This window comes from Arabidopsis lyrata, assembly GCF_000004255.2.
Source record: "Arabidopsis lyrata subsp. lyrata unplaced genomic scaffold ARALYscaffold_7, whole genome shotgun sequence".
In the NCBI taxonomy this organism is placed as follows: Eukaryota; Viridiplantae; Streptophyta; class Magnoliopsida; order Brassicales; family Brassicaceae; genus Arabidopsis; species Arabidopsis lyrata.
The window spans coordinates 8,071,304-8,098,654 of record NW_003302549.1 but is presented as its reverse complement, the minus strand read 5'-3'; the positions used below and the strand labels follow the sequence as shown (position 1 = coordinate 8,098,654).

General features: G+C 36.0%; 7 protein-coding genes across 8 annotated transcripts; 2 read left to right on the top strand and 5 right to left on the bottom strand.

Moving 5' to 3' along the window:
* The first annotated feature begins 4,003 nt into the window (after positions 1-4,003).
* Positions 4,004-8,410, top strand: LOC9303781. Of its 2 annotated transcripts, XM_021017599.1 has the most exons (3): positions 4,004-4,300; positions 4,682-4,778; positions 5,250-8,410. In XM_021017599.1, the coding sequence occupies exon 3, from the start codon at positions 5,322-5,324 to the stop codon at positions 8,214-8,216; it is 2,895 nt and encodes a 964-aa protein (XP_020873258.1). In that variant the 5' UTR covers positions 4,004-4,300; positions 4,682-4,778; positions 5,250-5,321; the 3' UTR covers positions 8,217-8,410. The 2 variants fall into 2 exon arrangements, with proteins under 2 accessions (XP_020873258.1, XP_002869779.2); XM_002869733.2 differs by lacking the exons at positions 4,004-4,300; positions 4,682-4,778 and adding an exon at positions 4,977-5,067.
* Positions 8,411-8,571: 161 nt separating this feature from the next.
* LOC9303780 (E3 ubiquitin-protein ligase RNF126) lies at positions 8,572-10,404 on the bottom strand. The gene is made up of 5 exons (XM_002867662.2): positions 10,158-10,404; positions 9,441-9,546; positions 9,053-9,344; positions 8,858-8,967; positions 8,572-8,749 (listed from the first exon to the last, which is right to left on the bottom strand). Exons 2-5 carry the CDS (start codon positions 9,474-9,476, stop codon positions 8,720-8,722), a joined length of 468 nt encoding a protein of 155 aa, XP_002867708.1. The 5' UTR covers positions 9,477-9,546; positions 10,158-10,404; the 3' UTR covers positions 8,572-8,719.
* An 896-nt stretch (positions 10,405-11,300) lies between these two features.
* On the bottom strand, positions 11,301-16,624 carry LOC9305850 (beta-adaptin-like protein C). Its single transcript, XM_021017607.1, has 15 exons — positions 16,447-16,624; positions 15,816-16,013; positions 15,582-15,695; positions 15,219-15,469; positions 14,693-14,828; positions 14,377-14,556; positions 14,196-14,288; positions 13,894-14,105; positions 13,736-13,799; positions 13,448-13,627; positions 13,252-13,344; positions 12,763-13,142; positions 12,431-12,620; positions 12,140-12,343; positions 11,301-11,763 (listed from the first exon to the last, which is right to left on the bottom strand). Exons 1-15 carry the CDS (start codon positions 16,531-16,533, stop codon positions 11,464-11,466), a joined length of 2,682 nt encoding a protein of 893 aa, XP_020873266.1. The 5' UTR covers positions 16,534-16,624; the 3' UTR covers positions 11,301-11,463.
* A 105-nt stretch (positions 16,625-16,729) lies between these two features.
* On the top strand, positions 16,730-19,002 carry LOC9303779. The gene is made up of 8 exons (XM_021018015.1): positions 16,730-17,031; positions 17,127-17,148; positions 17,459-17,515; positions 17,603-17,684; positions 17,926-18,021; positions 18,127-18,251; positions 18,350-18,368; positions 18,481-19,002. Exons 1-8 carry the CDS (start codon positions 16,932-16,934, stop codon positions 18,769-18,771), a joined length of 792 nt encoding a protein of 263 aa, XP_020873674.1. The 5' UTR covers positions 16,730-16,931; the 3' UTR covers positions 18,772-19,002.
* A 137-nt stretch (positions 19,003-19,139) lies between these two features.
* On the bottom strand, positions 19,140-22,177 carry LOC9303778. The gene is made up of 3 exons (XM_021017760.1): positions 20,897-22,177; positions 19,497-20,039; positions 19,140-19,421 (listed from the first exon to the last, which is right to left on the bottom strand). The coding sequence occupies exons 1-3, from the start codon at positions 21,830-21,832 to the stop codon at positions 19,317-19,319; spliced, it is 1,584 nt and encodes a 527-aa protein (XP_020873419.1). The 5' UTR covers positions 21,833-22,177; the 3' UTR covers positions 19,140-19,316.
* A 1,932-nt stretch (positions 22,178-24,109) lies between these two features.
* LOC9303777 lies at positions 24,110-25,206 on the bottom strand. The gene is made up of 3 exons (XM_021018177.1): positions 25,071-25,206; positions 24,686-24,792; positions 24,110-24,584 (listed from the first exon to the last, which is right to left on the bottom strand). The coding sequence occupies exons 2-3, from the start codon at positions 24,747-24,749 to the stop codon at positions 24,388-24,390; spliced, it is 261 nt and encodes an 86-aa protein (XP_020873836.1). The 5' UTR covers positions 24,750-24,792; positions 25,071-25,206; the 3' UTR covers positions 24,110-24,387.
* Positions 25,207-25,750: 544 nt separating this feature from the next.
* LOC9305849 (protein SPIRAL1-like 5) lies at positions 25,751-26,842 on the bottom strand. Its single transcript, XM_002867658.2, has 2 exons — positions 26,180-26,842; positions 25,751-26,079 (listed from the first exon to the last, which is right to left on the bottom strand). The coding sequence occupies exons 1-2, from the start codon at positions 26,396-26,398 to the stop codon at positions 26,005-26,007; spliced, it is 294 nt and encodes a 97-aa protein (XP_002867704.1). The 5' UTR covers positions 26,399-26,842; the 3' UTR covers positions 25,751-26,004.
* Positions 26,843-27,351: the final 509 nt, after the last annotated feature.

Sequence of the window (27,351 nt, the reverse complement as noted above, 5' to 3'; positions counted from 1 at the left end):
TCATATGATTTTGAAGCAAAATCCACACTAATTACAAGACATGTGAAAGAGACATATTTTTACTAGCTACTATATATTTAAATTGTTTACGGTGGCTAACTATAAATGGAATCGTAGACAAAGAATTCGATTCATGACCTACAACCTTATAGCAAATTTTAACCATCATGGTTGTTATTTTGACCTTTATTTTAAATTTATGTGTGTCATCACCCAAACAAAGGTGATATATTTTTAACACTTCTTTATGATCTGATCTGAATGACAAAAATAACAAAACCTTTACCAATGTATACTTTTTACTATTACCTTTATTTTAATCTTTAAGTTAGTCTAAATCAAACGAAAAAATAAAAATGTAAGATCGTTTAAATAGTGAATTAGTACTTTATGAAGAGAAATTGTTAAAAATGCCCCTTTTTCAATACCCCTTTTCAAAAATGCCCCTTTTGAGAGTCCATTTTTAAGTTTGCCCTCTTTTAATTTTTAATGACCATTTTACCCTTATTTGAAACAAAATTATGTCCACAAAATACAAAATATTTTTTGGCGGGAAAAGTGATCCCGCAATTTTCCCGCCAAAACACTTGTAAAAACCTTTAAAAAACCTTGTAAAATTTTCCCGTAAAAATTTTTCCCGCCAAAAAATTTTCCCGCCAAAAAAAATTTTTTGCGGGAAAAGTGATTCCGCAATTTTTTTTGCGAAATTTTATTGGCGGGAAAATTTTTGGCGGGAAAAATTTACAAGGTATTTTAAAGGTTTTTTACAAGGTATTTACAAGTGTTTTGTAAGGTTTTACAATGTATTTTAAAAGGTTTTACAATGTACTTTTAAGGTTTTATAAGGTATTTATAACTTGTAAAACCTTATAAAAAACTTGTAAAACCTTATAACTTGTAAAAACCTTATAAAATAGCTTGTAAAATCTTATAATATCTTATAAATACCTTGTAAATACGTTGTAAAACCTTTTAAAATACATTGTAAAACCTTATAAATACCTTGTAAAAAACCTTTAAAATACCTTGTAAATTTTTGGCGGGAAAAATTTTTCCGCCAAAAATTTAACGCCAAAAAAATTGCGGAATCACTTTTCCTGCAAAAAACATTTTTTGGCGGGAAAATTTTTTGGCGGGAAAAAATTTTACGGGAAAATTTTACAAGGTATTTTAAAGGTTTTACAAATTTTTACAAGTGTTTTGGCGGGAAAAATTGGGGGATCACTTTTCCCGCCAAAAAATATTTTGTATTTTGTGGACCTAATTTTGTTATATTTCCTTATATATTTATGATATCTTTTATTAAAAGAAGGGTAATTTAGTCATTTTGTACATAAAAGGGGTATTTTTAAAAATGGACATCCAAAGGGGGCATTTTTGAAAAGGGGTATTAAAAAAGGGTCATTTTTGTGAGTCTCCCCTTTATGAATCAGTGCCCTGTCAAAATGGAAGTATGTATTAACGGAAACAAATAAATAACAAGCACTCTTAAAAAATAGTAAAATTCAAACCGAACGATCATAATATGTTTTAGTATTATCGTGCCATTATTCAGAACGTGTGATCTATCTATTTGAATTGACCCGACCGTTAGTAGGCAAATTAACAAAGAAATGATCTGAAAAAATAAATTGTTCATTGTAATGCAACTATGCAAGGTTCAGCATAATATCAATAAAAATAGTAAACATATATCTATTTAATTTCATATTGTTATTGATGAAGCGGTACCCATATATATATGCCATTTTCAATTGATAACTATATTAGTTAATTCATGCTACGATTTATTTTCGTCTACCACTTGCACGTTACAACTTACAACGTTTCAAATTTTCCATTTTTTTTGTCAACCCTTCAACCAGATTATAAATCATATTGTCAACAACTACGTATACAAATATACAAGCATACTATTGGCATATAATCATTCTTGGTAAAAAAACAACGTTCTACGTTGTTTTTTGTCCAATCGGATTTTAGTGCGGCATAAATGCGTTAATTGTATTATGTGTATATGAAGCCAAATCATGGTTAGAGTACATTTTTATGGTATTTTCCAATCACAAGGTGCAAAAGAAGACAACATATAAACTCTCTGTGAAATGGTAAAAACAAGACAATATAAGAAATAATCACAACAAGCCAACATATATAAAGTAAAACTATCTTAATAAAGAGCAAAATATAATAACCACACTTCCCCTGGAAAGGACAAAGTTGGGGATTATTGTTTAAAATGTCCTTTTTTGGGAAAAACTTATGAAAATGCCCTTTTTTGAATAGTTTACGGATTTTGCCCTTTTTTAACACTTAAAAATGTACGTATTTAGGATTTTTTTTTTCCAAAAATACGTACTTTATACCAAATACTAAACCCTAAGAACAAATGGAACCGACTAAACCCAAACATAACGAGTGAAACGCATGTTAAATCATATTTTTGGAGCATGAAAAAGGGCAAAATCCGTAAACTATTCAAAAAAGGGCAAAATCTACAAATGCCCTTATGAAAAAGGACAAAATCCGTAATTTATTCGACAAAGTTGATAAAAGGCTCATTTTCTTGAATAATATATATTTTTGTGGACCTTATTGATTTTTCGTTTAAATTCATAGTAAAACGGTGTGGACTGTATCCAAATGATGGCGAGAAACAATCCAAGTATAACTCATATGCTAAAGGTATTCTTTTTGGCAACTCCTTTTATTAATTAGAGGGAAAAAAATGCATTAAAATGTACATATTCTCAACATAGAGACATTAATTTTCACATCTACACTTGAAAACGTCCTACGAAATTTTGTAATCACGGTTTCTCGTTGTTTTAAAATACGTTGCAGAAACATATATACTCTGATAAATTGTCGTCTTAAATAATTCTTTTTCTTAAGGAGAATTAAGACTATAATACTAGATTTTGGAGTCGTTAGATATGGTTGTACCTAGCTATAGACCTAAGAGCAACTACTTGTAAGGTGCTTTCGGCATATGTGACTCGATGCAATAGTTGTAGCATGGTCGAGATAGCTTATGTGGTGCATCACATCTTTTGAGATAAGCATTATTATTTATTAGCATATGGCCGAATGACAATCCACATATCTCCATACAATAGCATTTAATGATTGCGCATGATTAGTCTCTCATACATGTGTTTTACAAGTTGGAGGTGAATTGTTAACGAGCAATGGTCTCGACAACCCATTTTCATGATCGGAGTGAAGATGAGACACCTATAATTTTAGAGTCATGGCAGAGGTGATGTGACTCTCGCTTTCTCAAAGTAATTTGTGTTAGTTAGGCACAAAACCTATTATTTTCATAATTTAAGAGATGGTTTTATCGACCTCTATGGATGTCCGATGTCGTTCAGTTAGCAAAGCATCCATGTGTCATGCGATTTGAACTATAGCTTCGTCCTAATGAGTGACGGAATTGAGACATAACATCAATCACGAAATATGACGGTTGTAGGACGACTTTTTCGTAAGTAATCATGAGAGTTTTGATGTACGGTTTTCGATCATCACATTAGATGATGTAATTGCTACTAGATTTATTTGTAGCAATTATTATGACATTTTAGTCACTAAAAAATTTAGAGACGATTGTATTGTAACCGTTTCTGTAACTATAAAATACTACTACATAGCCAAAAAATCATCTCACCACAATTTTATAAAAAAAATTATTAAACATAACATATAATAAACGTTTTAATCTCTTTCGTTTGATCTCTTTCCCTTTATTTTATCTAAGAAGATACACACTTATCTTTATGAACAAAAGAGCAGACGAAAAGGGACAGTGACGCCCATATCTTAGTCAGGGACGTGACTATGAGAACCTCTGTTTTATTAACCTCAGAGACTAAATTTATGAAAATTTTCTTATCAGGTAACATTGTTCATCAGCAGATTCAAGACAGTAGGAAAGGAAAAAAACCAAAAACTTTTTGTAATAACAAAATCGCTTGTGAAGTGGAGCCCACAAGCCATACCTAGCTTGATCTCTCTTTCGTTTAGGTCTTTCTATATTTTAATTCTATTAATTTCGAATTTTCACTTCTCCCAATCTCTGTCTTCTCTTCCTCCTTTTGAACAACATTTCAAGAGAATAGAAAAAGATCTCTGAAAGAAAGAGAAAGAGAGTGTTTTGATTTTGTGTGTGTTTTTTGTGATTTGACAGTGCCCATGTTTCTGTTTATTGGATAAGGACCTCTAAATTACTTTCTATACATAGATATTCGAAAAAGTATAACCATTATCGTGTCTCAGTTCTTGAAACTCAAAACTGGTAAGCCTCTCCAATAACAACAATTCCATAGTTATTACTCCTCTAGTGGTAATTAATCAAAAATCTCACTCTTTATGGATTTTTCCTCTTCTGGGTTTTGAGAAACATGTCTTGTTCTCTTCTGGGTCTTGATCAATATTCAATTTTTATTATAAAAATCTCAACTTTTGTCTCCCCTGTTTTTGTTTTTTTAACCCCTAAATAAAAATTAGAGTCCTTTTCAAAAGTATATCTGTAAATGGTGATGCATTCGACTACTCTATGAAAGCTCTATTGTTATTCTCTCCTTTAAAACTTCTCAATCTCTCACTTTCAACTTCTTTCTCATTGATTGATATTGTTTTTGAGAGAATTTAATTTAGCTGGCTTCTTCTTCTTCAGGAGAGAGCTCTGTAAAATCTTAAAGATTCAGTTTTCCTTCTGAAGTTCTTGGGTTTGATTGATACAAAGAGTTCAAGATGATCTTGTTCCGACCAATGTAAGTTCTCAGATCTGAATCCTCTGTACGAAAATGAAAATAAAAGAAAAAAGAAATCAATTTTTATTTAAAATTAGAAATTTTATTATGATTATTATATTTCCCTTTCTGCTTAGATCTGCAATGTCCTCAAAATCAATTATTTTCCTTAAAAGAATAAAAATGATGATTCTTCTTCTATTTTGCTTTTGGGAAGTTGTTTTATTTTTTCCCTGTGAAAGTGAAACCAACTTTTTAACTATTCAAGATTTCAAATTCATTCAACTATTTAAGTAAAAGCTTTATGATGGTATATACTCTCAAGATTTCATTTCCTTTTAACTTCATTTCTTACCAAAGTTTTGTCTTTCTAGGGTTCTTCTTGTCTGTCCAAATCTTGAATCTTTAAAGCTCATTCTTGAAATCTTAAATCCAAAAATCTCTCCTTTTTTGACAGCTGTTTGACTTTTTTTTTTTTTTTTCTTGAATCAGATTGGCTTCAATGGATTCGTAAGCTGCATTTATGGGATTTGATAGATTGTCTATAAAAGAAAACTTGTGGTTATGGATTCTCGAGGTGATAGTTCTAGGTTCGGGCAATATCCGACAAAGCCTACTAGGAACATGTCTTCATCTTCATCAGCTGCTTTCTTCTCAGCTAATCAGTCTCCGTTTTTCTCACCAAGATCTCCTAAAATCCAACAAGAACTATCTGAATCTACTAGGTCTGATGCTCAATGTGATAGCTTTGATCCTCTTAGCTCCAGCTCTGGTTTTCAAGAACCTGAGCATGCGTTTTTAACCGCACCTAATCAATGTCAGAGCCTCGAGGCTGCTGATCGAATCGCTTCGAGTAGTGTGATCTCTTGTACTCCTTCTAGATATGGAAGAGGTCATGAGTCTTCTTCGTATACTCAGACATCTTCTGTCTCTGTTTCTTACAATAGGTTAAGATGTTGTGATGTGTTTATAGGATTGTATGGTCAGAAGCCTTCTTTGCTTCGGTTTGCGGATTGGCTTAGAGCTGAGTTAGAGTTTCAAGGGATGAGTTGTTTTATGTCGGATAGAGGGAGATGTAGAAGTTCACGGAAACAGAGAATAGTCGAGAGAGCGATGGATGGTGCATCGTTCGGGGTTATTATTCTGACGAGAAAGGCGTTTAAGAATCCTTACACGATTGAGGAGCTACGGTTTTTCGCAAACAAGAAGAATCTTGTTCCGGTTTTCTTTGATCTTTCTCCTGGAGACTGTCTTGTGAGAGATATAGTTGAGAAGAGAGGAGATTTGTGGGAGAAACATGGAGGGGAATTGTGGGTTTTGTATGGAGGGATTGAGAAAGAGTGGAAAGAGGCGGTTCACGGGTTATCGCGGGTTGATGATTGGAAGCTTGAAGCTCATGAAGGTAACTGGAGAGATTGTGTTTTCAGGGCGGTTACTTTATTGGCAATGCGGTTAGGGAGGAGAAGTATTGTTGAGCGGTTAACGAAATGGCGGGATAAAGCGGAGAAAGAGGAATTTCCTTATCCGCGGAACGAGAATTTTGTTGGGAGAAAGAAGGAATTATCTGAGCTAGAGTTTGTTTTATTTGGAGATGTTGCTAAAGATTCGGAAAGGGATTACTTTGAGCTAAAGGCAAGGCCGACAAGAAGGAAGAAGAACATTACGCTCGGGTGGAATAAAAGCGGTTCAGCGGAAGAAAGACGGAAGAAAGGCAAAGAGAAAGTTGTGTGGAAGGAGTCGGAGAAAGAGATCGAGATGCAAAATACAGAGTTGCCCTCCCGGAGTCAAGTGAAAGTAGGGAGAAACACGAGGAGAAAACGGTCGATGAAGATTGTTTACGGGAAAGGCGTGGCTTGCATCTCGGGTGAATCAGGGATTGGAAAAACTGAGCTGCTTCTTGAATTTGCTTACCGGCATCACCAGAGGTATAAGATGGTTCTTTGGATAGGCGGCGAGAGCCGTTACATAAGACAGAACTATCTGAATCTTTATCAGTATTTGGAAGTCGACATTGGGATAGAGAATTCTTCTGATAAAACGCGGATGAAGAGCTTCGAAGAGCAAGAAGACGCTGCGGTTTCCAAAATTAGAAAAGAGCTGATGAGGAATATACCATTCTTGGTTGTCATCGATAACTTGGAGAGTGAAAAAGACTGGTGGGATTCGAAGCTCGTGATGGATCTTCTTCCTAGGTTTGGAGGCGGGACTCACATTTTGATATCTACGCGTCTCTCCCAAGTTATGAACATGGAGCCATTGAAACTCTCCTACCTCTCTGGTGCTGAAGCTATGACATTGATGCAGGGGAATGTGAAAGATTATCCGGTTTCGGAAATGGATGCATTGAGAACGATTGAAGATAAACTTGGGCGGTTAACGTTGGGATTAGCAGTCGTAGGAGCAATATTGTCAGAGCTCCCTATAAACCCGAGCCGGCTTTTGGATACAATAAACAGAATGCCGTTAAGAGAGATGGTAAGTAGTGGTCGGGACGGGAATCTGTTGAGAAAAAACGCTTTTCTGTTGCAGCTGTTTGAAGTTTGTTTTTCGATCTTTGATCACGCGGATGGACCGAGAAGTTTGGCTACGAGAATGGTTGTTGCGAGTGGGTGGTTAGCTCCGGCACCAGTTCCAGCTTCTCTATTAGCTTTGGCTGCTCATAAACTCCCTGAGAAACACAGAGGTCCGAAGCGGCTATGGAGAAGACTAAGACGAGCTATAACCTGCGGTTTTACGTCTTCAAACTCCAAACGATCAGGAGCTGAAGCTGCTTCAATGCTACTTAGATTCAACATTGCTCGAACCAGCAGCATCAAGCTAGGGTTTATACAAATCCACGAGCTCGTGAAACTCTATGCGAGAAACCGAGTACTGGTCAACGACAACGCGCCCGCAATGGTTCAAGCGGTGATAAGCCGCGGCTCGACTGTTGAAACCGCTGAGCAGATCTGGGCAGTTTGTTTCTTGCTATTTGGTTTCAGCAACGAATCTCCGACTATTCAGCTAAAGATAACAGAGCTGCTGATTCTTGTGAAACAAGTAATCTTGCCTCTTGCAATCAGAACGTTCATATCATTTTCGCGATGCACCGCCGCAGTGGAGCTATTAAGGGTCTGCACAAACGCTCTTGAAGCAGCTGATCAAACGCTAGTGACACCAGTAGAGAAATGGTTAGACAAGTCGCTTTGCTGGAGACCAGTTCAGACAAGTGCACAACTTAACCCTATTCTATGGGAAGAACTCGCTCTGGCTCGAGCCACGGTGCTAGAGACTCGAGCTAAGCTGATGTTACGAGGCGGGCAGTTTGGTTTGGCTGATGATCTGATTAGAAAAGCAATCTTTATAAGAACTTCGATCTCAGGAGAGGATCATCCTGGGACTGTGTCGGCTCGAGAGACGTTGAGTAAGTTAACAAGGCTCTTATCCAATGTTCATCAGATTCATAACACTTCACCGTAATAGAGATAAGTTTTTAGGGCTTTCTTGTTGTAAAAGTTATAAGGTTAGATTTTCTTGTTTTTTTTTTAATTATCATTATTTTAGTCATAAGAGTTAGATTTATACAGAAGCTTTAGTAATAAAAACACTGTTATGTAAGAAATTTGTCAGAGAATCCTTTTTTTTACACAGTAAAATCTCTGAATTTTCAGGCTCTTCTCAGACTTCTCTTAAACTTCTCAGATTGAGAAACAAATCGTAATTTTAAAGAATTTTAAACAATCAAATCTAATTTCTGTATATATATATTTTTTTTTGTTCAAAATTTTCTGTATATATATATTCAAAAGATTGGTAAGAAAAGAAAAAAAAACAATCAAAAGGAAGTGAAAGCTTCTGAATGTAGTAGAGAGTAACAATGTTCATCATACCACCAGACTAACTCCTACAGTCCTACTGCAAGTTTATATCAAATCTTCTGTACCATTTTTCGCACTTCTTGTTCCGAGCTATCGGTTTCTTGTTTACGATTGCGATTCAGTGATTGCTATTTCCTGTGAAAAGAATACCGAGAAAAGTAGACTCTATTGTCAAAACAGATTCTAGTGACTAGAGAAGTCGAAAATGTATGTGAAAAAGGCGGATTTTAAACGGACACAAACCTTGTCGCAAACTGGACACGCTTCGCTTCTTTCCATCCATTCAAGAATGCACGCGAGATGGAAATCATGGCCACATTTAGTGAGCAATTTCGGGTTCTCGATCTCATATTCTGCAAACAAACAAAACAAATGAAGAAGAAGGTATTTACCAAAAAGTTATATTTAGCATGTAACTTTGAATGATAAACAAAATACCTTCTAAGCAAATTGGACATTCATCGATGGCTTCTCGATACTGTTTCTTTAGCTCAAAATCAGTTATATCATCAACATGCCATTTTTCCTTCTCTGGAACAACTTGAGTGAGTCCCGGGGATGCTTCGCTCGAATTGCTCTGAGTTCTTGGCAATTTCGGTGGACTAGTTTGAAGATTTCTATTGGTAAAGGCTAAAGGAATAGGTGGCGAAAGTGGCGAAGTGTATGCATTTGAGAGAGAGGAAGGTGGTGCACGAGATAAGGGAACATGCTCATCTATAGTTCTTGAGCTCTGCAGAAAACAATAAAACATAAGAAAAGAAAACCAAAACAAACTCTTTTCGGAATCTTTAATCAGGCTGGAATCTCAAAGAGGAAGAAACTTTACTTCGGGTATACTCGGGAGACAACAGCAGCAACCCATTCTTTGGTATAATAGAGTATTTAACAGTTCTCAGATCAGTGTATAGCAGCTCTTTAGGTTACCAAAAGACCTGTAATATCCAGACTAAATTTATAAGACTCCTTATTGAAACTCTAATGGGAGAGAAAATCCAGCTCTGTGATCATACTTGGTAACTGGAAAAACCAAACTCAAACACCACAAGCACTTTAATGTAACATAGTTTAACTATACACTTACAATAGCCACTTAGATTGAATCATATAAATATTTGTGTATATTTTACTTCAAATACACTCAAACCCTTACAGATTATCGTCTACTTATGAGGTTCATAATGAAGAAAGTATTCAGATTTCATGTTTAGTAGTGAAGGAAAATCATTTGATCCTAAGAACATCTTGAGCTTAATGAAGAATTATTTTATACCCCAAATTAGGTTTACGATAATAGAGATACTACAATTACCAAAAATCAAATCTAAACCATAATAGACGAAGAACAGAAACAGAGAAAGTAGAACCAAGAAACTAAACAAGTGTGTTGAAACAGAAGAAACAAAAAACTTGTTTCTCTCAGAAAAACCAAACAGAAACAAACCAAAACAGAAAAGAAGGAAGCTAAGGAACAGAGCTCGTGATCATACAAAACAAATATAAAGTGACTTTTGTAACGGAGAAGAATAAAAAGATGATTAGTTACCTAGACACACAGAAAAAGAAGCTTTGTATTTTCCTTAAAAATCACTTCTTTTGATGGGATTTCTGGAGAAACTCTTTGAGGTTTTGTGTTGAATAAGAATTTTGATGTGAGAATTTTCTGATGGCGAAGAAGAAGACTAGCTGCGACGAAAGAGGCGACTTTATCACAGAGATAAAATCAAGGGATCACAATTACTTTAATTGTTATTTTGGTTGTTAATCAAACTTTTTTTGTATTTATATTCATTAATCTCAAACCATATCGTACAAGGAAACTCTGGATTTTTTAAAGAATATTTCCCACTATTCGCCTCTTTATATTAGGATTTTCATTATTTGACCACCAAGGTTATTAGTATTATTTTATGGGATATAATAAATGATTGCACTATTTATAATAATAAAAATTATGATTCAAACTTTTGGTCAAAAAAGAAAACAAACTAATCAACCAGAAAAACAAATTTTTATATAATTAGTTAAAATATTGGATATGAACAGATTTAAAACATTATCTACAGATAAAACCCTTGGTGGGGACAAATAAAAAATTATTCTATTAGTGATGATAAAATTGTCTAAGAAATATTTTCAAGATTGGATCCCTTGTTGTACTTACGGTCTCAACTAAAATGTATAGTTTTGATCGAATTAAAATACAACCGTGAACCTCTCTCTATTAATCAATAATAATCTTTTTTATGTGATGGCATATAGCGCCTTACTCAACCCTTATATTCATTCGGTGGCATTACTTCAATCTCACGCTACTACTACTCCCTCGAGATTTAAAATTTTCAATTAGTATTAGTTTTGCATTTATTTAATAATCAATCGAAGTTAAAAGAAGATTAGTTTCGACGAAGCTATATTTGTAACCGCATGTTAAAGAGAATCATGATTGGTATTAGGAAATTGCTACGTCGCATTACGGGCCCAGTATCTATCTATCTACGCCTATCTGTTTGTGAAGAAGGTACCAAATTCTCTCAATTGGTTTACGTGTACGAATCTCTTCGCTCCACTTGAGGAACTTTTCGATTTCATGTCGGTCACTGAACACTAAAAATAGCATTTGTTGATAATAAGTCATCATCACACTACTAGTTAATCAAAAAACATTTTGGGCATATACGCAACAACATAAAAAAAATCAAAAGCTCTTTCGAGAATAATCGAGTGAGTTCCAAATACAAAAATTTAAAAAAAAAAACAGTGAGTAACAACAATCACTTACTACATACACTAAAAGAAAAAAAAAGGGAATGATTTTTTTGTTACCTTTTTGACAGTGTAAAATCAAAATCTCAAGCTTTGAAGAGAATTTCGACGGCTTCAAAGAAGAGAGGAGCGATCTCAGGTGTTGGAGTCTTGACTGCACATTTCAGACCAGGTTGACCCACCATGGCCGTTAGTTCGATCAAGAACGGTATGCCTCTCGGTACCTTGGCTGAAAGATACAGCACGTCTTGGTTTCCGTTCTTACGTTTTGCTATGAAGAACATGTTTGATGCAGCGAGCAAATCGAGTGTTGACTCCACGCTCGTGATGGTTATCCCGGAGAATTCCTTCTGGACCTCATTTGAATCCGGTAACGATCTCCATGTCTAATCAAAACACAAATGTTTTATAACTCAGAAGAACTGGTGTTTAAGGCTGTGATATATTGTTATGATCAGAAATCAATATCTTCCTTCAACTCTTACTGAATCTAGAAACTTAAATCAATGAACCGTATCCTATGTTAAGATCTAGAGCACCCTAACTCTCCCAGGCTTCTTAAGACACAACACCTGTCACTAATTACTCGACCATCTTAATATCATAAGCCCTTTCCACTATTATTCAATGACTAACATGATGTTGTATTGTCAATGAACTCTTTACCATCTTAATATCATAATCCCTTTTCCACTTTTAATCAATGACTAACATACTGTGAAATTGTTAGTGAACTCTTTATCATATATTATAGTCTTTTACCTCGAGGAAGGTTCCACGTTCCATCCTACCATCTTCTGAGAAAAGAGCGTGAAGTACAATCTTATCCTCAAAGTACCAGACAGGCTGCTGGTTGTTTTTTACGGCAACTTGCAAAACCGAGCTGGTGGGCCCAGCAGACATGTTCTGGGACAATACCATTGGCAACATTGTCCTGGCAGATGCTCCGGGTTGCAGAGGCGGAACCTAAAATAGTACAAAACCTGGACATCAGTTTCAGGAATCCAGGATAACTAATAGGCGTGGATGTATAGCATATTCAGCTACTATTACCTGAAGAGGTCCAACAGCTGCAAGGCCGAATGAGTTTTTGTTGAACTGAATCATGAAGCCATCAAGAAGTGACTGTGAGTTGTTCTCGAGGAGCATACTGTAGAATACTTGACCATCTTGTCGGGTTAATTGAGCGCTAATCTGCAGACCTTGACCCTTTGATGCTGGCAGGACAACTGGAAGCGGGCGACTGCAATCAATATTAGGTGATTCAGTGAGTTTTATAAACAACAAGGTGATCCAAATAGATATGATTGAATGAAACCAGTCCGTCGCACACCCAACTGTGTGAGAGATTTTTAATGTAATTTTCACCATCAAACCAAACTCACCCTGACGGAGCTGTGGGTTCATCTACAGGGACGATTGCAGCAATATCTGACCCCATTAGGTCACCAAGCAGATCGGGCACAGGAGCTGGGGCAGCAGCTGACTTTGGGACATAGCCTGTGGTAGCTGGAGGGGAAGCTGCACCATCAACCGGATTACCAGATGCCTCAGGATATCCTGTTTCGCTCCCTTCTACATAATCCTCATCTTCCGTTTTCTGAACTGTGGTTTTCAAGCGGGTTACAAAAGCCTCTGGCGGCTTGTGATACACAGAGGACAAGGTGGATATATTTGCAAGTAGCTCATCCAGGAGTGACGGTTCAAGTTGGTTTGAGTCGTCAGTAATCACAGGCTTTTCAGCTAAAACAACATCCTTGGCCGCCTATAGTCAAAAGAAGAACACTGGTGACTGTAGGTAAAACAGATGATTGTTGCTCATTGTCCAATGTACTTGAACTAGTTGAGTAGCATACAATACCAAGAAAACATACCTCGGGATCAGTAGATAGAAGACGCCAGTAGATGTATGCACGGTCCCTGAGATCAGGATTATCTGTCTCTACAGTTGCATTATTCAAGACAACCTGAAAATTCGAAACACAGCAAAAGCCAGGCATGTCGTCATATACATGTGCTTTACAAAATTAGAATAGTAATAGGTGTTCTTCGTAATGGTTATGGCAGAACCTGAATCATTTGTTGTGGGCCCTCAGTTGGCTTCTTCAGAAATAGTTTGACTGTAGCTGTAAGAAGCTGCAGTTGGACTTGTGCTGGCTCCTCAGGGAAATTCTCCAGGAAGCTTTCAAGAAGTTCATCCGCATTGTCGATTCTTTCAGCATATTCACCAATGATCCAAATCATAGATGCCTTTCAAGATGCCAACAAATGCAAGTATGAGTTTTACTAATTTAAGATTTATTTGGGATGGGGAAGCTTCCTGCAATTTTACACTACCCAAACAACAAATTTTATTACCTTAGCTTCTGGTTCATCCAATGTGTCTAGACTCTCACAGAGTGTTGCAATGATGGATTCATACCTGGACATTATTTTGAATGGCATAACCATGATTAAAGGGAATTACAGCACTTCAAGAAGCCAAAACAAAGAAAAATTGAAATAAATCAACTTACGTATTTGGATATCTTCTAAAGATATCTTTGATGACTATAATGGCCTCCTGAACAACATAGTTTACTTTGATCTTGATCAGCTCAAGTAAAACACTGATGCACCGTTCAGCTGCTCTTTCTAGTTTGATAGCACATCGGCCTATTGCACGGACAGCCTTCCGAACAAAATCAACATCTACTTCCGTGGCATATTCTTTGAACTCCAGAAGAACCTACATAGGCATGGTCCAGAAACTATCATGATATGCACCCAAAAAATAACTTGGACAAATGGCAGATGCTAAAAGTGTAGTAATGATTACCTGGTCTATGTTTCTGTCAGAAGCAAGTTTTATCATAATCTCTAACTTCTCCATCTTGACATAAATCGGATCATTATACTTGCAGAAGAACACCTACAAGAAAACCATGAAGCATTATCAATAAATATGAGAATATATCAATTGCTTGTTTCCGAGAGTCCACAAGACAGGATCAAGCTACCTTGATTTCATGGGCAAGAATAGTTGGTCTCTTTTGGACAATAAGGTTAATGTTACGAAGTGCAACATACTGTATCTCAGGTTCTGCAGAAAGCAATGTAACTAGGGGAGGAGCCATCTTCTTGCAAAGATTTCGAATCACATCTGTACTAGTAATAAGCTCCATCTGCTGAAGGATCATCTGGAAAGCTCACAAAGGAAATGAACAGAAGAGGAATAGCATTAGAAAACTATGTAAGGGAATATAGTTGACACTTCACAAACAATTTTAACTGGTGAACAGATGACATTCCAGAGAATTTTTTTTTAAGTGTCACCTTCACAGCTGAAAGCACAACAGCACAGTTGGCATGTTGCAACCTTGGAGTGACTCTCTCAACAATATTCTCAGCTTCACGAGGATCAGCTGCCTTATACCTCGACAAAGCATCTAATATAAATACTTGACCCCATCTGTGAAGAACACAGACAGTATTACTAAAATTGAAAACTATAAATATGTATCCAACAAAAGCAAGCAAGGAAAAAATAGTCGTTTTATGAATCCCTTTCACCAAACTTCAAACAATGAGTCCTTTATCTACACAGAAAACCTTCAACTTCAATAACAACAAATACATCCTAAACTGCCACAATTTTAGGTTAGATATAGAATAAAAAGAATAGATAAACTGATGCTTTAACACGAGAAGCAAGTCCGCAACTCAACAGATTATCCTACTGTGAATATTTAGGCCAGCCTGTACGTTCTTTGAAAACAAAACCTAATGATGATCTGACTGAAATGAGTCAATCAGAGACAATCTGAGAGAAAGTAGGATACGGAAATCAGGAACTACTTACTCAGTACATTCATTCAAAGCTGTAAGGAGCTTTGTGAGGGTGGTACTATTGATTTCAAATATGGGACCAGTACTATTCTCTTGTATCTCTGCAAGGGCTGCTACAGCATTTGCAACAACCATTGGATTATTGTCTGATATTAAATCCTTTAAGGCTTCAAGGAACCCCCTATCCTCAACTAATTCCGCATTTATGTCAAACAATTTAGCAACACAAATAGCTGCTGTCTTGCGGACATATGGGTCATCATCCTGAAAATGAATTGCAAAAGGCCAGCAAATACAGAAATATTTCATCAGTCAAGATAATAAAAAAATCTTGAGGAACATAAATATTTGCTACAAGGTAGCATAAAAACTCAACCTTTAGGCATTTCTGAAGAGGGTCACACAGATATTCTGTGATCTTGTCAACACGAATACAGCCCATTGTTCGCACAGCCAAAGCCCGGATCAATGGATTTGGGTCTTGTGAATCCTGCCGAATACAAAGCAAAAGTTTAATAATGATGAGTTTCTTCACTAATTTTTCGTCTCCCAAAATCAGAGAAAGACCAAGAAACTTGCCATATGGAAGGCCATACTGCTTGGGTGTTACCTTTACAAAAGTATTTACTGCAAGGATAGCAAGATCTGGCTGGCTTTTGGCATAGTTTATCAGATACAAATAAACAAGCTTCTTCAACTCCAGATTCTCTGTTTGCATGCAATTGACTACATCAGTGAAAAGTGATGAAACATCCTTTCCAACAGTCATTGCCGCAATAACCTTCTTAACAGCATCTTTCCTCTTATCCTAGGAACATAAAAAGAAAAGAGAGATCAGGAAACTGAGGCAAAAACCACATGCCATCATCTTCAATCAGTACCATATACAACCATTGGACCATCTACTCAAAGAATAACTGATCGTCCAACCAATGCATTGATCCAGATTCAAAACTTATCATCCAACAATCTAAACACATCCCCGTATTAGCCATTTCTTTGAATTTCATTCCATTTCTACATGATTTCATATCAAACATTGAACACATAACTATAACGTAACACCATCATCAATCTTTCCAATTAAAACCAACAGTAGTAATCAATTCGTATCCAGAATCATACAGATCTATCAGAAAAATAGTTTTGCGAAATTCAACAAACATGAAAGAGATAAGATTAGAATCGTAAAAAATAGCGGATCACAGATCCATTTATGAAATCAAACGGAGAAGAAGAACCTTATACTGTGAATTCAGCTCTTCTTTAAGCTCAGGGATCTCTCCCTTCTTCGTAGTCGAAAAGTATTTCGAATCATGGCCGCTCATTTCTCCCTTCTTCAACCTCCACACTTCTTCTCCTCCTCCGAGACGATCAGTGACAGAGACGAAGACGCGAAATTGCAAAAAGTAATAGGTCGGGGTATTTTAGTAATTAACAAAAGTTAGAGGTCGTTTTAAAATTAAAATTAATTACAATTTAACCCTAATATTTCTCGAAATTACCTCTTGACTTCGTTTAGTCAACGCCAGTTGCCATCCAGGGGAGGGGAGAAGAAGAATTTGTATTCACAAGTTGACGGATTCGAGAGAGATGAAGTCAGAAACACGTTTGTGAGAGTTTGGATCAGATTCTCAAAGACTTTTTTGCGAAGAGTCTCTGATCCTTAATCGCTTCTCTCTCGCTTGACCTCATTTCGTCGTCGAAATCAGATCCGTGTGAAAAAATGGCGCCGAAACAAGATATGGAGAAGATGGAGCTTCGTAAGAACTTCCGTAATGTTTGGCATACCGATCTTACCCACAGTATCCAGAACGATACTCCTTGTAATTTCTCACTTTCTCTTTTTGGAATTTGTGATTGGATTGGTTTTAAGTGTTGATTTGAACAATTTATGTTTTGTTGTTGTTGTTGTTCGCAGATTGTTGCTTCGCGTTGTGGTGGTAAGTTAGCTTTCTCGTTGCTTGCTCTCTCTGTATTTGGAATTTAGATCTTGTTTATTTGAATTGACGAAGATTTGACTTTGAAATGACTTCGAATTACATTGTAAGATCGGCTTGGTTTATGGAGTGATCTGAATTTCACAGATAACACGAGTTTTTTCTCTGATCATTCATCGTTGTAGTTGCTCATCTTCCAGTTTGGTACTAGAGAATGTGTAATAGGACTTTGACATTGTATGATTTGTATGTCTTTGGGTCTGATATGTTCCATACACATGGAAATGGGAATGTCTTTTTCTTCTTCTTGCAGTGCCCCTTGTGCATCATACTTGCTTCGCAAGCGTGCACTTTACGATGATATGTCAAGGTATTTCACACATTTAGTTACTTTCGTATAGATCCATTCCAATTCCATCTTCTCAGTTTAAAAATATCTTTTTTTTTTGTATCGCAGGTACATATGCTGCGCAGGTTACATGCCTTGTAGTGGTAGGTGTGGAGAAACCAAATGTCCTCAACTTTGTCTTGCCACTGAGGTAAGGATCTTGATTTTGTTAGCTATTATCTTCAAATGAAGTCTTTCTGTTTTTTTTGGACAACAAAATGAAGTTTTTTCTATAGACCTAGTTAGTCTAGAAATTTCAGTTTCAGTATCTGAATACTTCCTGTAACATATGCATACATTCTTAGTCATACTTTGGTGTGCCTTGTGAGTTAACCTCGTGAACTTTAAGTTTTAGCAAATTTGCGGTCTTCTAAATAGCAGATCAATCGCAGGTCTTCTGCTGCTTTCCAAACTCTGTGGCCTCGACTCGCTTTCTTCTGCAAGATGAGTTCCAAATTCAAACGACAAAATGTGACAACTGCATCATTGTAAGTATCCTCATTGCCCAGACCATGCCTTTTACTGACACTCACAAGCAATTACAAACACGATAAACAAGTTTCGTAATCTGTGCTGTCTTTTTGGCTGTGTAGGGTTTCATGGTTTGCCTCAGCCAAGTGGCTTGCATATTCTCCATTGTTGCATGTATTGTCGGTATTGATGAGCTTTCAGAAGCTTCTCAGTTACTCTCATGTTGCTCTGACATGGTGTACTGCACGTAAATATCCCCCATCCATAGTATCATTCTTATACGTTTTGATCAAAACCCAATTTTAACCTATTGTCCTGATATATCGTACTTTTCTTCGTCTGCAGGGTTTGCGCATGTATGCAGGTAAGAGTGATGATATCATATCAACCCATTACAATCTCTCCCTACTTAAATCCTACACTTACGGATTCCTGAATAGAATCTAATAATATCTATATTTATAATACTTTTGTAGACACAACACAAGATGGAAATGGACAAGAGGGACGGTAAGTTCGGGCCACAGCCAATGGCAGTGCCTCCGGCTCAGCAAATGTCACGGTTTGATCAAGCCATCCCACCTGCAGTCGGTTATCCTCCACAACAAGGTTACCCGCCTTCTGGTTATCCTCAACATCCTCCACAAGGTTATCCTCAACATCCTCCACAAGGTTATCCTCCTTCTGGCTATCCTCAACACCCCCCTCCATCAGCTTATTCTCAATACCCTCCCGGTGCTTATCCTCCTCCCGCTTACCCAAAGTAATCATCTCTCTTTACCTGTTTTCTCTTCCGATTGGAAAAATCTATTTCATCTCTTTTGATTCACGGCATGTCGTTAATATATATACTGTCTTGTTATGGGTCAAGCGTTGAGCGTTCGCTGATTGTTTTGAGGTCGTTGTTTGTATGAGATGTTGACCTCACATGTTGTTGTTGTCTGAAACGTCCCTCTTGGACTAAGAAATTTCATGAATATTTTTTTTTCCCCTTTAAATTCTCTCTTTATCGAAAGTACAGAATCCAATACAATTCACGATCCGTATATACAGGAAAAACATATTGTCCTGATAAAAGAGGTAGAAGTGATCTTGTGGCTGTGGTTGTTAATCTTTAGATGATCGATAAATTGTATTTGAGAGCATTTCTTTTATGAATCATCATATACTGAGAGAAGAACCAGGGCGGGATCTCAATGAATAAAATTTTAAATAACGTGGCAAGAAATTAAGAGCGGTAAAACAGCCTAAAAAAACTCTAATTTTCTTCCCTTTATAAAAAAAATTAATACAAAAAACTAGATTAAGAAAATTACTTAACTTCAGTGACTTCACCTGCTCTACATACACCAACATTGATCCATAACGTATTATTCCTCTTTGTTTGTAATACTCTGCAACAATTCCTCCTAGGTGACTGTACATAAAAACACACAAAAAACATTAATCACATATCAACCATATGCAAAATGTGATAATATGTGTTACTTACCCTTTCCCATAGATGAGGGTCAGGTTTCTTGTAGACGACGATGGTATTAATCTCAGCTGGGTTTGTCATCTTCCATCGGCAAGAAGGATGCGAAACACGGTGTATCGTGTATTCGCTAACCGTCGTGTTCAGCTGCTGGTCGAATTTCGTGCTCGACATATAAAACACAAACGGTTTTTGGCACGGGTTACGGCTAACCGGCCTGGTGTTGAAGGCGTAAGCAGTGTAATCCGCCCGTTTGTACCAATTCAAAAAGGTTCTAGAAGGCATTTCCATTTCCCGGGGAGAGAAAATTCCGCGGAATATTTGTACCGCGTAGCCCCAGGAGACCGAGATGGTCCAGCTCTTGTGCTTGTCGTAGCATATCGACTGCTGGAGAAGCCCGGCTGAGTCGAGCTTCATAGGTTGGGTTAGCTTCTTTAGAGCACGGACACGTGTCATATTTGGGAAGATCGGTTCCACCACGTCGAGGTGGTGCATTGAGACGAACGGTGTTACTGGGTGTGCAGCAAGGAGGCCAAAGAGGTTCCCGTAAACGTCGTACTGAAACGAAGAAACAGAACAAAAAAAAACTCAAGATGTTACAAGGACGTGGATATCACGCGCTATTTTGGCGCGTAAGGAAAAGAGAGGAACGAGTCATTAATTGTTAAAAAACAGAAAAGCGGGTCCCACTCGTTACAATTAGCAATTGAGCTACTCACGCGCCGATTTGTCGGTACCAAACCACAGGAAATTTTTTGCCAAAATAGCATCCAAACAAAAAACAGAACAAAGAGACGAAATTGAAGTCATGAACCACCAGCTTGAGATTTTAAGCAGAAGCTTTCTTCCAAGAACATTAAAACATTGAATGCTTATAGCTTCAAACTTTGAAAGTTTGGTACTAAAGCCATTCCTCCTAAAACTAGAAACAACAAAAAAACAGAACAAAGAAGCTTTTCTTAGAAGAACATTAAAACATTGAATGCTTAAATTCTTCAAATTTTGAAAGTTTGGTATTAAAGTCATCCCCCCTAATAAAACTAGAAACAAAACTCTAAAAGTCTTAAAATTTGTTGAGTAGATTCCATTCCCAAAGTTCACTAATAGATTGAAACCCATCTACTTTAATTCAACACCAATACTTTCAAAACCCATGTCACAGAATCATTAAACACCAATTTTGCCATCAATCACCAAACTTGCTTATACATTCTACACTTAACAACAACAAAAACGCCAATCAAATTTATTCTCTAGACTCAACATCATCAGTTCTCACTTAATCAACTCCTCAAGAATCTCAAATTTCATTCACACAAAACACCAGCAATTACTACCTATTTTTGCCCAAATCAACAAATGTCCAACAAAATTTGACCAATTATCAAAAACACCAACACGAGTCAAGTTCTTACCTGGTGAAATCCGAGTTCTTTAGTGAGTGGAACACCAAGTTCAGCCATACAAGCTTGCATGCGATCATCTGATCCATACAATGCAGGATACCTCTGTATACACCGATCTTGCATCTTACTCAAAGCTTTAGCCAATGGATAACTTATAGCAAACCCACCTCCACCATAAGCCATACCATACGAGAAAAAAATGTTCTGTAAATGAGATTCCGACAAGCTCCCAATGTAATACATCTGCTCATGGTCATACTTCCTCAACACCCTAATCAAATTATCAGTAACAAACACCGTATCATCATCTCCCATCACGAACCACCTCACATTCTTCGGACCTAAACGCAGCGTTTCAGAAACAATCCTCGAGATCCGTAACGCCGAACGTTGTCCTTGTTTGTTAGTATAAGGAAAAGAAGCAGTTCCGCCGGAGATTTTCACCGGCGGAAGAAGCTTCTCGTCGTCGTCGTCATCACTAACGCTCTTTCTCACCTCTTTATCTAACCAAACGTAGCCACGCATGTGTTTTGGCTTATACCAGATCTTGATATACTCTTTCCTCTGTTTCCATAGCTTAGACGACGCAGCGATCCCAAACACCACGTGGTTAAGATCCGTCAGCTTATCCACCACCGTGTCTTCTCCTTCCTCCTCCCATTCTCTCCGCCGTGAAGCTAAGGAGGTGGATAAAGACGAGACATTTGAGGAGACGTTTGTGGAGAGAGCAGAGACGGTGGTGAGAGAAGTGGAATCGTCACAGGAGCGTGAGGTAGAGACAAGCTTAAGCATGTAGATAATGTAAGTGAAGACAATGAAGCAGATTAGCCAAACCATAAGTTTTGGACCGGGTCGGGTTAAAGACCACATTCCGGGTATAGATGTACTTGATGAGCTCCGATCCCATATCGGTTTTTCCGACGAATCTTTCTGGTTTCCTTTCATCCACTTTTTTCGTTCTAAATTACAGAAAAAAGATCCAAAATTTGTGAAAACAAACCCTAGTTCTGTTTGGAATCAGGGGAGAAACAGGAAACAGTGTGTCTGTGTAGCTCTTGATTCGTAACCCAGAAGAGAACGAACCGAAAAAAATGGATCTTTCTTGCAACAATAAAGAAAGATCAATGAGAAATGAGACTGTTGATGCCAGAGAAATCGAGGGAAAATGAGAGAGATTAAGGGAAAGACAAAGTTTTTTTTTTTTTTTTTTTTGGGTTCGCTTTGGGCAGAGAGAGAGAGATGGAAGACAGATTAAAGGTGAGAGAGAACGCAATACTCTCCCACTAGAAAGTAGAAACTCCATTTAACGAGAAAATAAATAAATAAAAGAACATAAAAAGTGTAAAAATAATGTTAAAATAAAAATAAAAATGGGTTGTTGTCATTATTTTGTTTGTTTATTATTTTAATTTTTTATAATTCATTACTTGTTGAAAATATAAATAAATATCACAATCTATTTTTTGTTATTTCAAAAATATCACAATCTATTAAAAATATCAAATTTTCAAGCTTTTCGTTTTCGGTGTTACGTGAAACAAAAAAGTTGAGTGTTTTTTTTAAGATGAAAGGGAAGAGGCATTCATAAAAAAAGACGAGCGGTCGGATCCATGAATGTTTATGGGTCCTACTTTTCCACGTGGGCCATTCGGAACTATCTACGTGTCATTTTCTGTCCTAAATTCAAAAGCTAATAAATCTACGTCGTTTCGTAGGCTCGTTCGTTTTCCCAGCAAAGGAATTGGCTTCATCATTTGTTTCCGTGGTGGTACTGTTTGTTTATCGTTCTATGCTTTTAACATTTTAAGTTCAAATCTAGTTTTGTTAGATTCGAGTCAGTCCACGTGTTTGTGTAAATTTATTTCAACCTAGATTTGATTCTTTTTGTGGAAATAATAATGGACTTTAGATTTTGTCATTAGAATTTTTGGACATATGGAAAATTGGAAATCTAATTTTAGATTTACTCATATTTACTGACTAAAAAGACTATAGATGCTCATATTTATACATAGAAATTCAACACTATTACCCATTAATGATCAATGCAATCTTTACTAATGCATGTATTAGCATATTTTTGGTAAAAATATCCCTTAATACTTTAATACATTTTCAATTTTATATCCTTTGGAAAGTCATGTTATTAATTGTGAATATTATGAATTTAATCAATTAATTAACTTTGGTTCAAAAGTTTTATTATTTTCTTTAGTTGCCTACTTCTAAGAAAAATCCATTTTGGATGTATTAGTGCACAGTCAACTTATATGTATATTACATAAATAAAATTTATTTTGTCAAGTACTTATATATATAATATAATTTACTATCGTTAGAAATTGTAAAAATAAAAGTTGAACTATTGGAGAAAAATGGTGGACAGATATGAAACTAGAGCAATGATTAGTTTGTTGCTGTTGGAGAAGGTGATAGATAATTGTAACTACTACTATTTTGGTGTTTGACATTTGTAATACGTGATATAAAAGTGTATAGTTGGATTTGGTAGATTTTTGTTGTAAACTATATGAGTCCAGATGAATAAGATTAATTAGAAAACGAATCCAATGTCAAACTTCTTCTATAACCAACAAAATACAAATTCTTAAGAAAACGATGGGACTCTATTGTTTTGTTTTGAATTCAATAACTATGAATGACTAAATAAGATAAATGAGAGGAATTTGCCCACATTAAATATTGCATTACATTCTCTTTTGGATTAGGGGGATTATTTGAATAATACTGTTTCTGTCCTCTTCTTAATTGGTTTAATCTTAAAACAGAATTATGAATAAAATAATAAAAAAGGTGCATATATACCTGCTCAATATTCTCTAATTATTATATCTGGAGATCTTTGGTCCCAGCATTAGGGCAATTGCACAAGGATATCATATTCTATGTCCACTTTATATGACTTGGTTTATCAAATTGTTCATAATTGCTTGCTGTTTTATTTATATTATTATAAAACAAAACAAAAACACTTAGCTTAATGTTTGATGGACCTGAACTTGGCCAAAGCCCATTAACCTTGGATGAAACACTAACCTCATTATCTAACTTCAATATTCTCAAACGCTGTCGTTTTGAATTCTCTTACATCTGATGAGAGATTGAGAGCACAGAATCACTCAAATTATAAAATTGTAAAATCATGACTCGGTTCTTATCGTTTTTAAGATAATGGATAATGGAGAGATTTACAACTGATGATGGCATGCATAAACAATGTAATTCATAAAATTGGACGACAAGTTTACTAGTGAATGGAACCATAAAATACATATAAACTACATTACTACAATTGATCACTATATAATTCACATAGCACACATGAAGCTCAGAAAAAAAAAAAACGACTTACTATTAACAACATCAAACCTTTATTATCTCTACAAAACGTCTCAAAACGTCTTAGTTATATATCTATCAGAGAAGATTTCAGAAATTCTGGTTAAAGAAAACTTTGGCAGACATCTCATGATCAGCAACTAGCCGTCTTCATCGCGACTAGACCATGATTGAAGAAGGGAATACACGAGCACTGGACCGACAAATGGTGAAAATGGCGGTGGTCTACTAAAGGCAACCATAGGCTCTACCGTTTCCTCCATCGTCTTCATTGTTTCGCTTTCACTAATGTTCTCGTTCACAGGTTTCTTTGGTACAATGGTTCTCACCACTTTACCTGCTTCTCACAGAAAAACAGAGTCACTCTTTTCGTTTTCTTCCTAATTATGACAACGAAATCATATGAAACTTTGGAGGAATTTGATACAAGAGTTATACCGTTTGATCCTGAGACCGTGAAGATCGGTTTGAGCTTCTCTATAAGAGCAGGAAAACGTCGCATGAGGTTAGGATCTACGTTGGTCTCTCTCTATAGCTTCACCTATCTGGAAATGGATAGAAAAAATCTTGTGAATGTCATCAAGCAAACAAGAACAGTAGAGTAACATATCAGATCTCTTGCAACACTTGAGAAAATCTAAACATGAGAAAATCTAAACCACCAATACCAAATCAATGATTATTCTTACAAACCAATGAGTTTAATGAACGTAAATATATTTCTCGAGTCACAATTTCAAAATCTCACCAAGAACTTCAAGAATCGATAGTATCAAATGAGAAAACAGAGACTAACGTACAAGATTAAGATGGTGATAATTACCAGATTTCAAAAACTGAGCAAAATCAAACGAGTGTCTCGATTTCTCCTTTCGCAAAAGTTTTTTCTTCAGTGAAGACTGATCGCAGATTTGTTTTAGTTGGATAATTTCAAAGGCAGAGGAAGGTTTGAGAAGGTCCGGGACTCTTGGTTTAATTAAATAATTTTATTAAATAGCCTCGCACTTTTTCATTATTTCTTATTTACCCCAATTAAATATGTATTTTCATATAGGTCCCGAGATATAGTCCATTGATTTCGTTGGTTTGCTTATTTATTTGAATGAAAACGGTACCAAAATTTGTTATTCTTAAGTTAAAACATCGAAATTTAAGCAAGTGTAATTCATAAATAAAATTCTGTTTTTTTTTCGATTTTATAAAAATTAACAAACATGGTGATCTAATAAGTAAAAATTTGTGTTGTTAGTCGGGATAAGAGAACAAGCCTCATATAGTGTTTCTATATTTGGCATTGTAAATACTTAAATAGACAATAAAATTAAATCGTTACATATTTTAAAGGTAATCTATGTCTTCTTTTTTTTTTTGTTATATTTAGGTTTCACGAATTATCCGAGTTATATAATATATACCCCCATTTGCAAAAGAAGAAGCTTCACTTTCCGAATTATTAAAGGGTGAAGAAACTTCAATTGATCACGTAATGCAAGGACAAATCAATTTATGTCCAATGTTCAATGTTCAGTACTTTTATATATTGCTGAAAATATCGACTAGAAAGTAGAATCCTTTGTTCCACAAGTTGAAATTAATTAACTGCAAACTCAAAACACACATTTCCACACGTAAATATAAATAACTGATGTGTAGAAATCTAGATAAGGATCTCTACATTACATTACGTATGATATAATATAGTAAAAGCCTCACTAGAGAGATACAAACCCTAGTTTTTTAACTTCATTTTCATTCCTTTACTTATCTCCGAACAAGTATCCTAGAGATGAGCCTCCACCAGGAACCGATTTCACCTTCGTCGTTGGACGATCCTGAAGTTTTAATAATAATAAACCTTTTTTGTTTTCTTTTTGGAAAACAGAAAGTAGAGTTTGATTAATCAAAGAATAAGAAGAAAAATAAAAGACTTACGGTGACGAAGTTGCCGGAGTTTTGGCCCTGAGCTCTTTGGTAGTTGTTGTTAGAGATCATGGGTTTTTTGTCAGCTTCATTGTCCTCGGTGGAATCTACGCCGTACGGTGGTGCAGGCTTTGGGGCCACCGGTGGAGGCGTTTTTGGAATCTCATTGTCTGACCCAAAAAGATAACCTAACGAGCTTTGTCCGCCTCCAAAGCTCCCACCTCGGCTCATTGTCTGATTGAGAGCCAATTAGCTTGATAGATTATTAAATGCTGACCAAACCCTAATTAATTAGCAGACTTGTTTTGTACGACAGCTTAATCAGAAAACGCTGAGTACTAAACAATATATTGTAAGATAGAGAAGCTTAAATAGAGGTGGTGGTAGAGATTGTAGACGATAGCGTAAGAGGTATAATCTCGTAAATACATTAACTCAATTATCTAAATAGAGATGGCAGTAGAGAATTGTAAGAGTTATAATCTCGTAATTAATTTAAATTTACATATTTGTTATATTTTTAACGTTAATATATATATAACCTAAACCATGCATGAATTTCCAGTTTTTATAATTTTGAACTAAGTACTAATTAAATATCTCTCTAAACACACAGTTAAAAAGAAATATATATGATGACGGAATCTTTGAAAATATTTTACAAATCACCATTTGAGTAATCCTAGTTATCAAAATATTTACAAATAACAAGGAGTTGTCTCCTAGTGGTAAAGAGCCTCCAGCTGGGGTATCGCCACATGGATTTGATTCCTGGTCACTGCGGAATTCACATGGCGGCTGCAGGCTTCCAGGATCACGTCAGCTCCGTTTGGACACGACGCTAGTCGGGCCACTTCGGTGGGACCGGACACCTGGTTATAAAAATATATATATATATATATATATATATATATATATATATGGGAGACTCACAAAAATGCCCCTTTTTCAATACCCCTTTTCAAAAATGCCCCATTTGGTTGTCCATTTTTAAAAATACCCCTTTTATGTACAAAATGACTAAATTACCCTTCTTTTAATAAAAGATATCACAAATATATAAGGTAATATAACAAAATTAGGTCCACAAAATACAAAATATTTTTTGGCGGGAAAAGTGATCCCTCAATTTTTCCCGTCAAGAGACTTGTAAAAACTTGTGAAAGCTTTAGAATACCTTGTAC

Bases quoted from the DNA above. Each gene is read 5' to 3' on its own strand.
- LOC9303781 (XM_021017599.1), top strand. From the start codon at position 5,322: ATGGATTCTCGAGGTGATAGTTCTAGGTTCGGGCAATATCCGACAAAG.
- LOC9303780 (XM_002867662.2), bottom strand. From the start codon at position 9,476: ATGGGTTGCTGCTGTTGTCTCCCGAGTATACCCGAA. The intron at 9,345-9,440 runs GTAAAGTTTCTT...TGTTTTCTGCAG, and splicing joins GTCTCCCGAGTATACCCGAA to AGCTCAAGAACTATAGATGA. The intron at 8,968-9,052 runs GTATTTTGTTTA...GTTTGTTTGCAG, and splicing joins ATGTCCAATTTGCTTAGAAG to AATATGAGATCGAGAACCCG.
- LOC9305850 (XM_021017607.1), bottom strand. From the start codon at position 16,533: ATGAGCGGCCATGATTCGAAATACTTTTCGACTACGAAGAAGGGAGAG. The intron at 14,557-14,692 runs GTGACACTTAAA...TGAGCTTTCCAG, and splicing joins TTGTGCTTTCAGCTGTGAAG to ATGATCCTTCAGCAGATGGA. The intron at 12,621-12,762 runs GTGAGTTTGGTT...TATTGATTGCAG, and splicing joins GAACCCACAGCTCCGTCAGG to TCGCCCGCTTCCAGTTGTCC.
- LOC9303779 (XM_021018015.1), top strand. From the start codon at position 16,932: ATGGCGCCGAAACAAGATATGGAGAAGATGGAGCTTCGTAAGAACTTC. The intron at 17,032-17,126 runs GTAATTTCTCAC...TGTTGTTCGCAG, and splicing joins TATCCAGAACGATACTCCTT to ATTGTTGCTTCGCGTTGTGG. The intron at 17,685-17,925 runs GTAAGGATCTTG...GATCAATCGCAG, and splicing joins AACTTTGTCTTGCCACTGAG to GTCTTCTGCTGCTTTCCAAA.
- LOC9303778 (XM_021017760.1), bottom strand. From the start codon at position 21,832: ATGAAAGGAAACCAGAAAGATTCGTCGGAAAAACCGATATGGGATCGG. The intron at 20,040-20,896 runs GTAAGAACTTGA...TCTTCGTTTCAG, and splicing joins AAGAACTCGGATTTCACCAG to TACGACGTTTACGGGAACCT. The intron at 19,422-19,496 runs GTAAGTAACACA...TTTTATGTACAG, and splicing joins ACCCTCATCTATGGGAAAGG to TCACCTAGGAGGAATTGTTG.
- LOC9303777 (XM_021018177.1), bottom strand. From the start codon at position 24,749: ATGCGACGTTTTCCTGCTCTTATAGAGAAGCTCAAACCGATCTTCACG. The intron at 24,585-24,685 runs GTATAACTCTTG...TGTGAGAAGCAG, and splicing joins CACGGTCTCAGGATCAAACG to GTAAAGTGGTGAGAACCATT.
- LOC9305849 (XM_002867658.2), bottom strand. From the start codon at position 26,398: ATGAGCCGAGGTGGGAGCTTTGGAGGCGGACAAAGCTCGTTAGGTTAT. The intron at 26,080-26,179 runs GTAAGTCTTTTA...TTAAAACTTCAG, and splicing joins ACTCCGGCAACTTCGTCACC to GATCGTCCAACGACGAAGGT.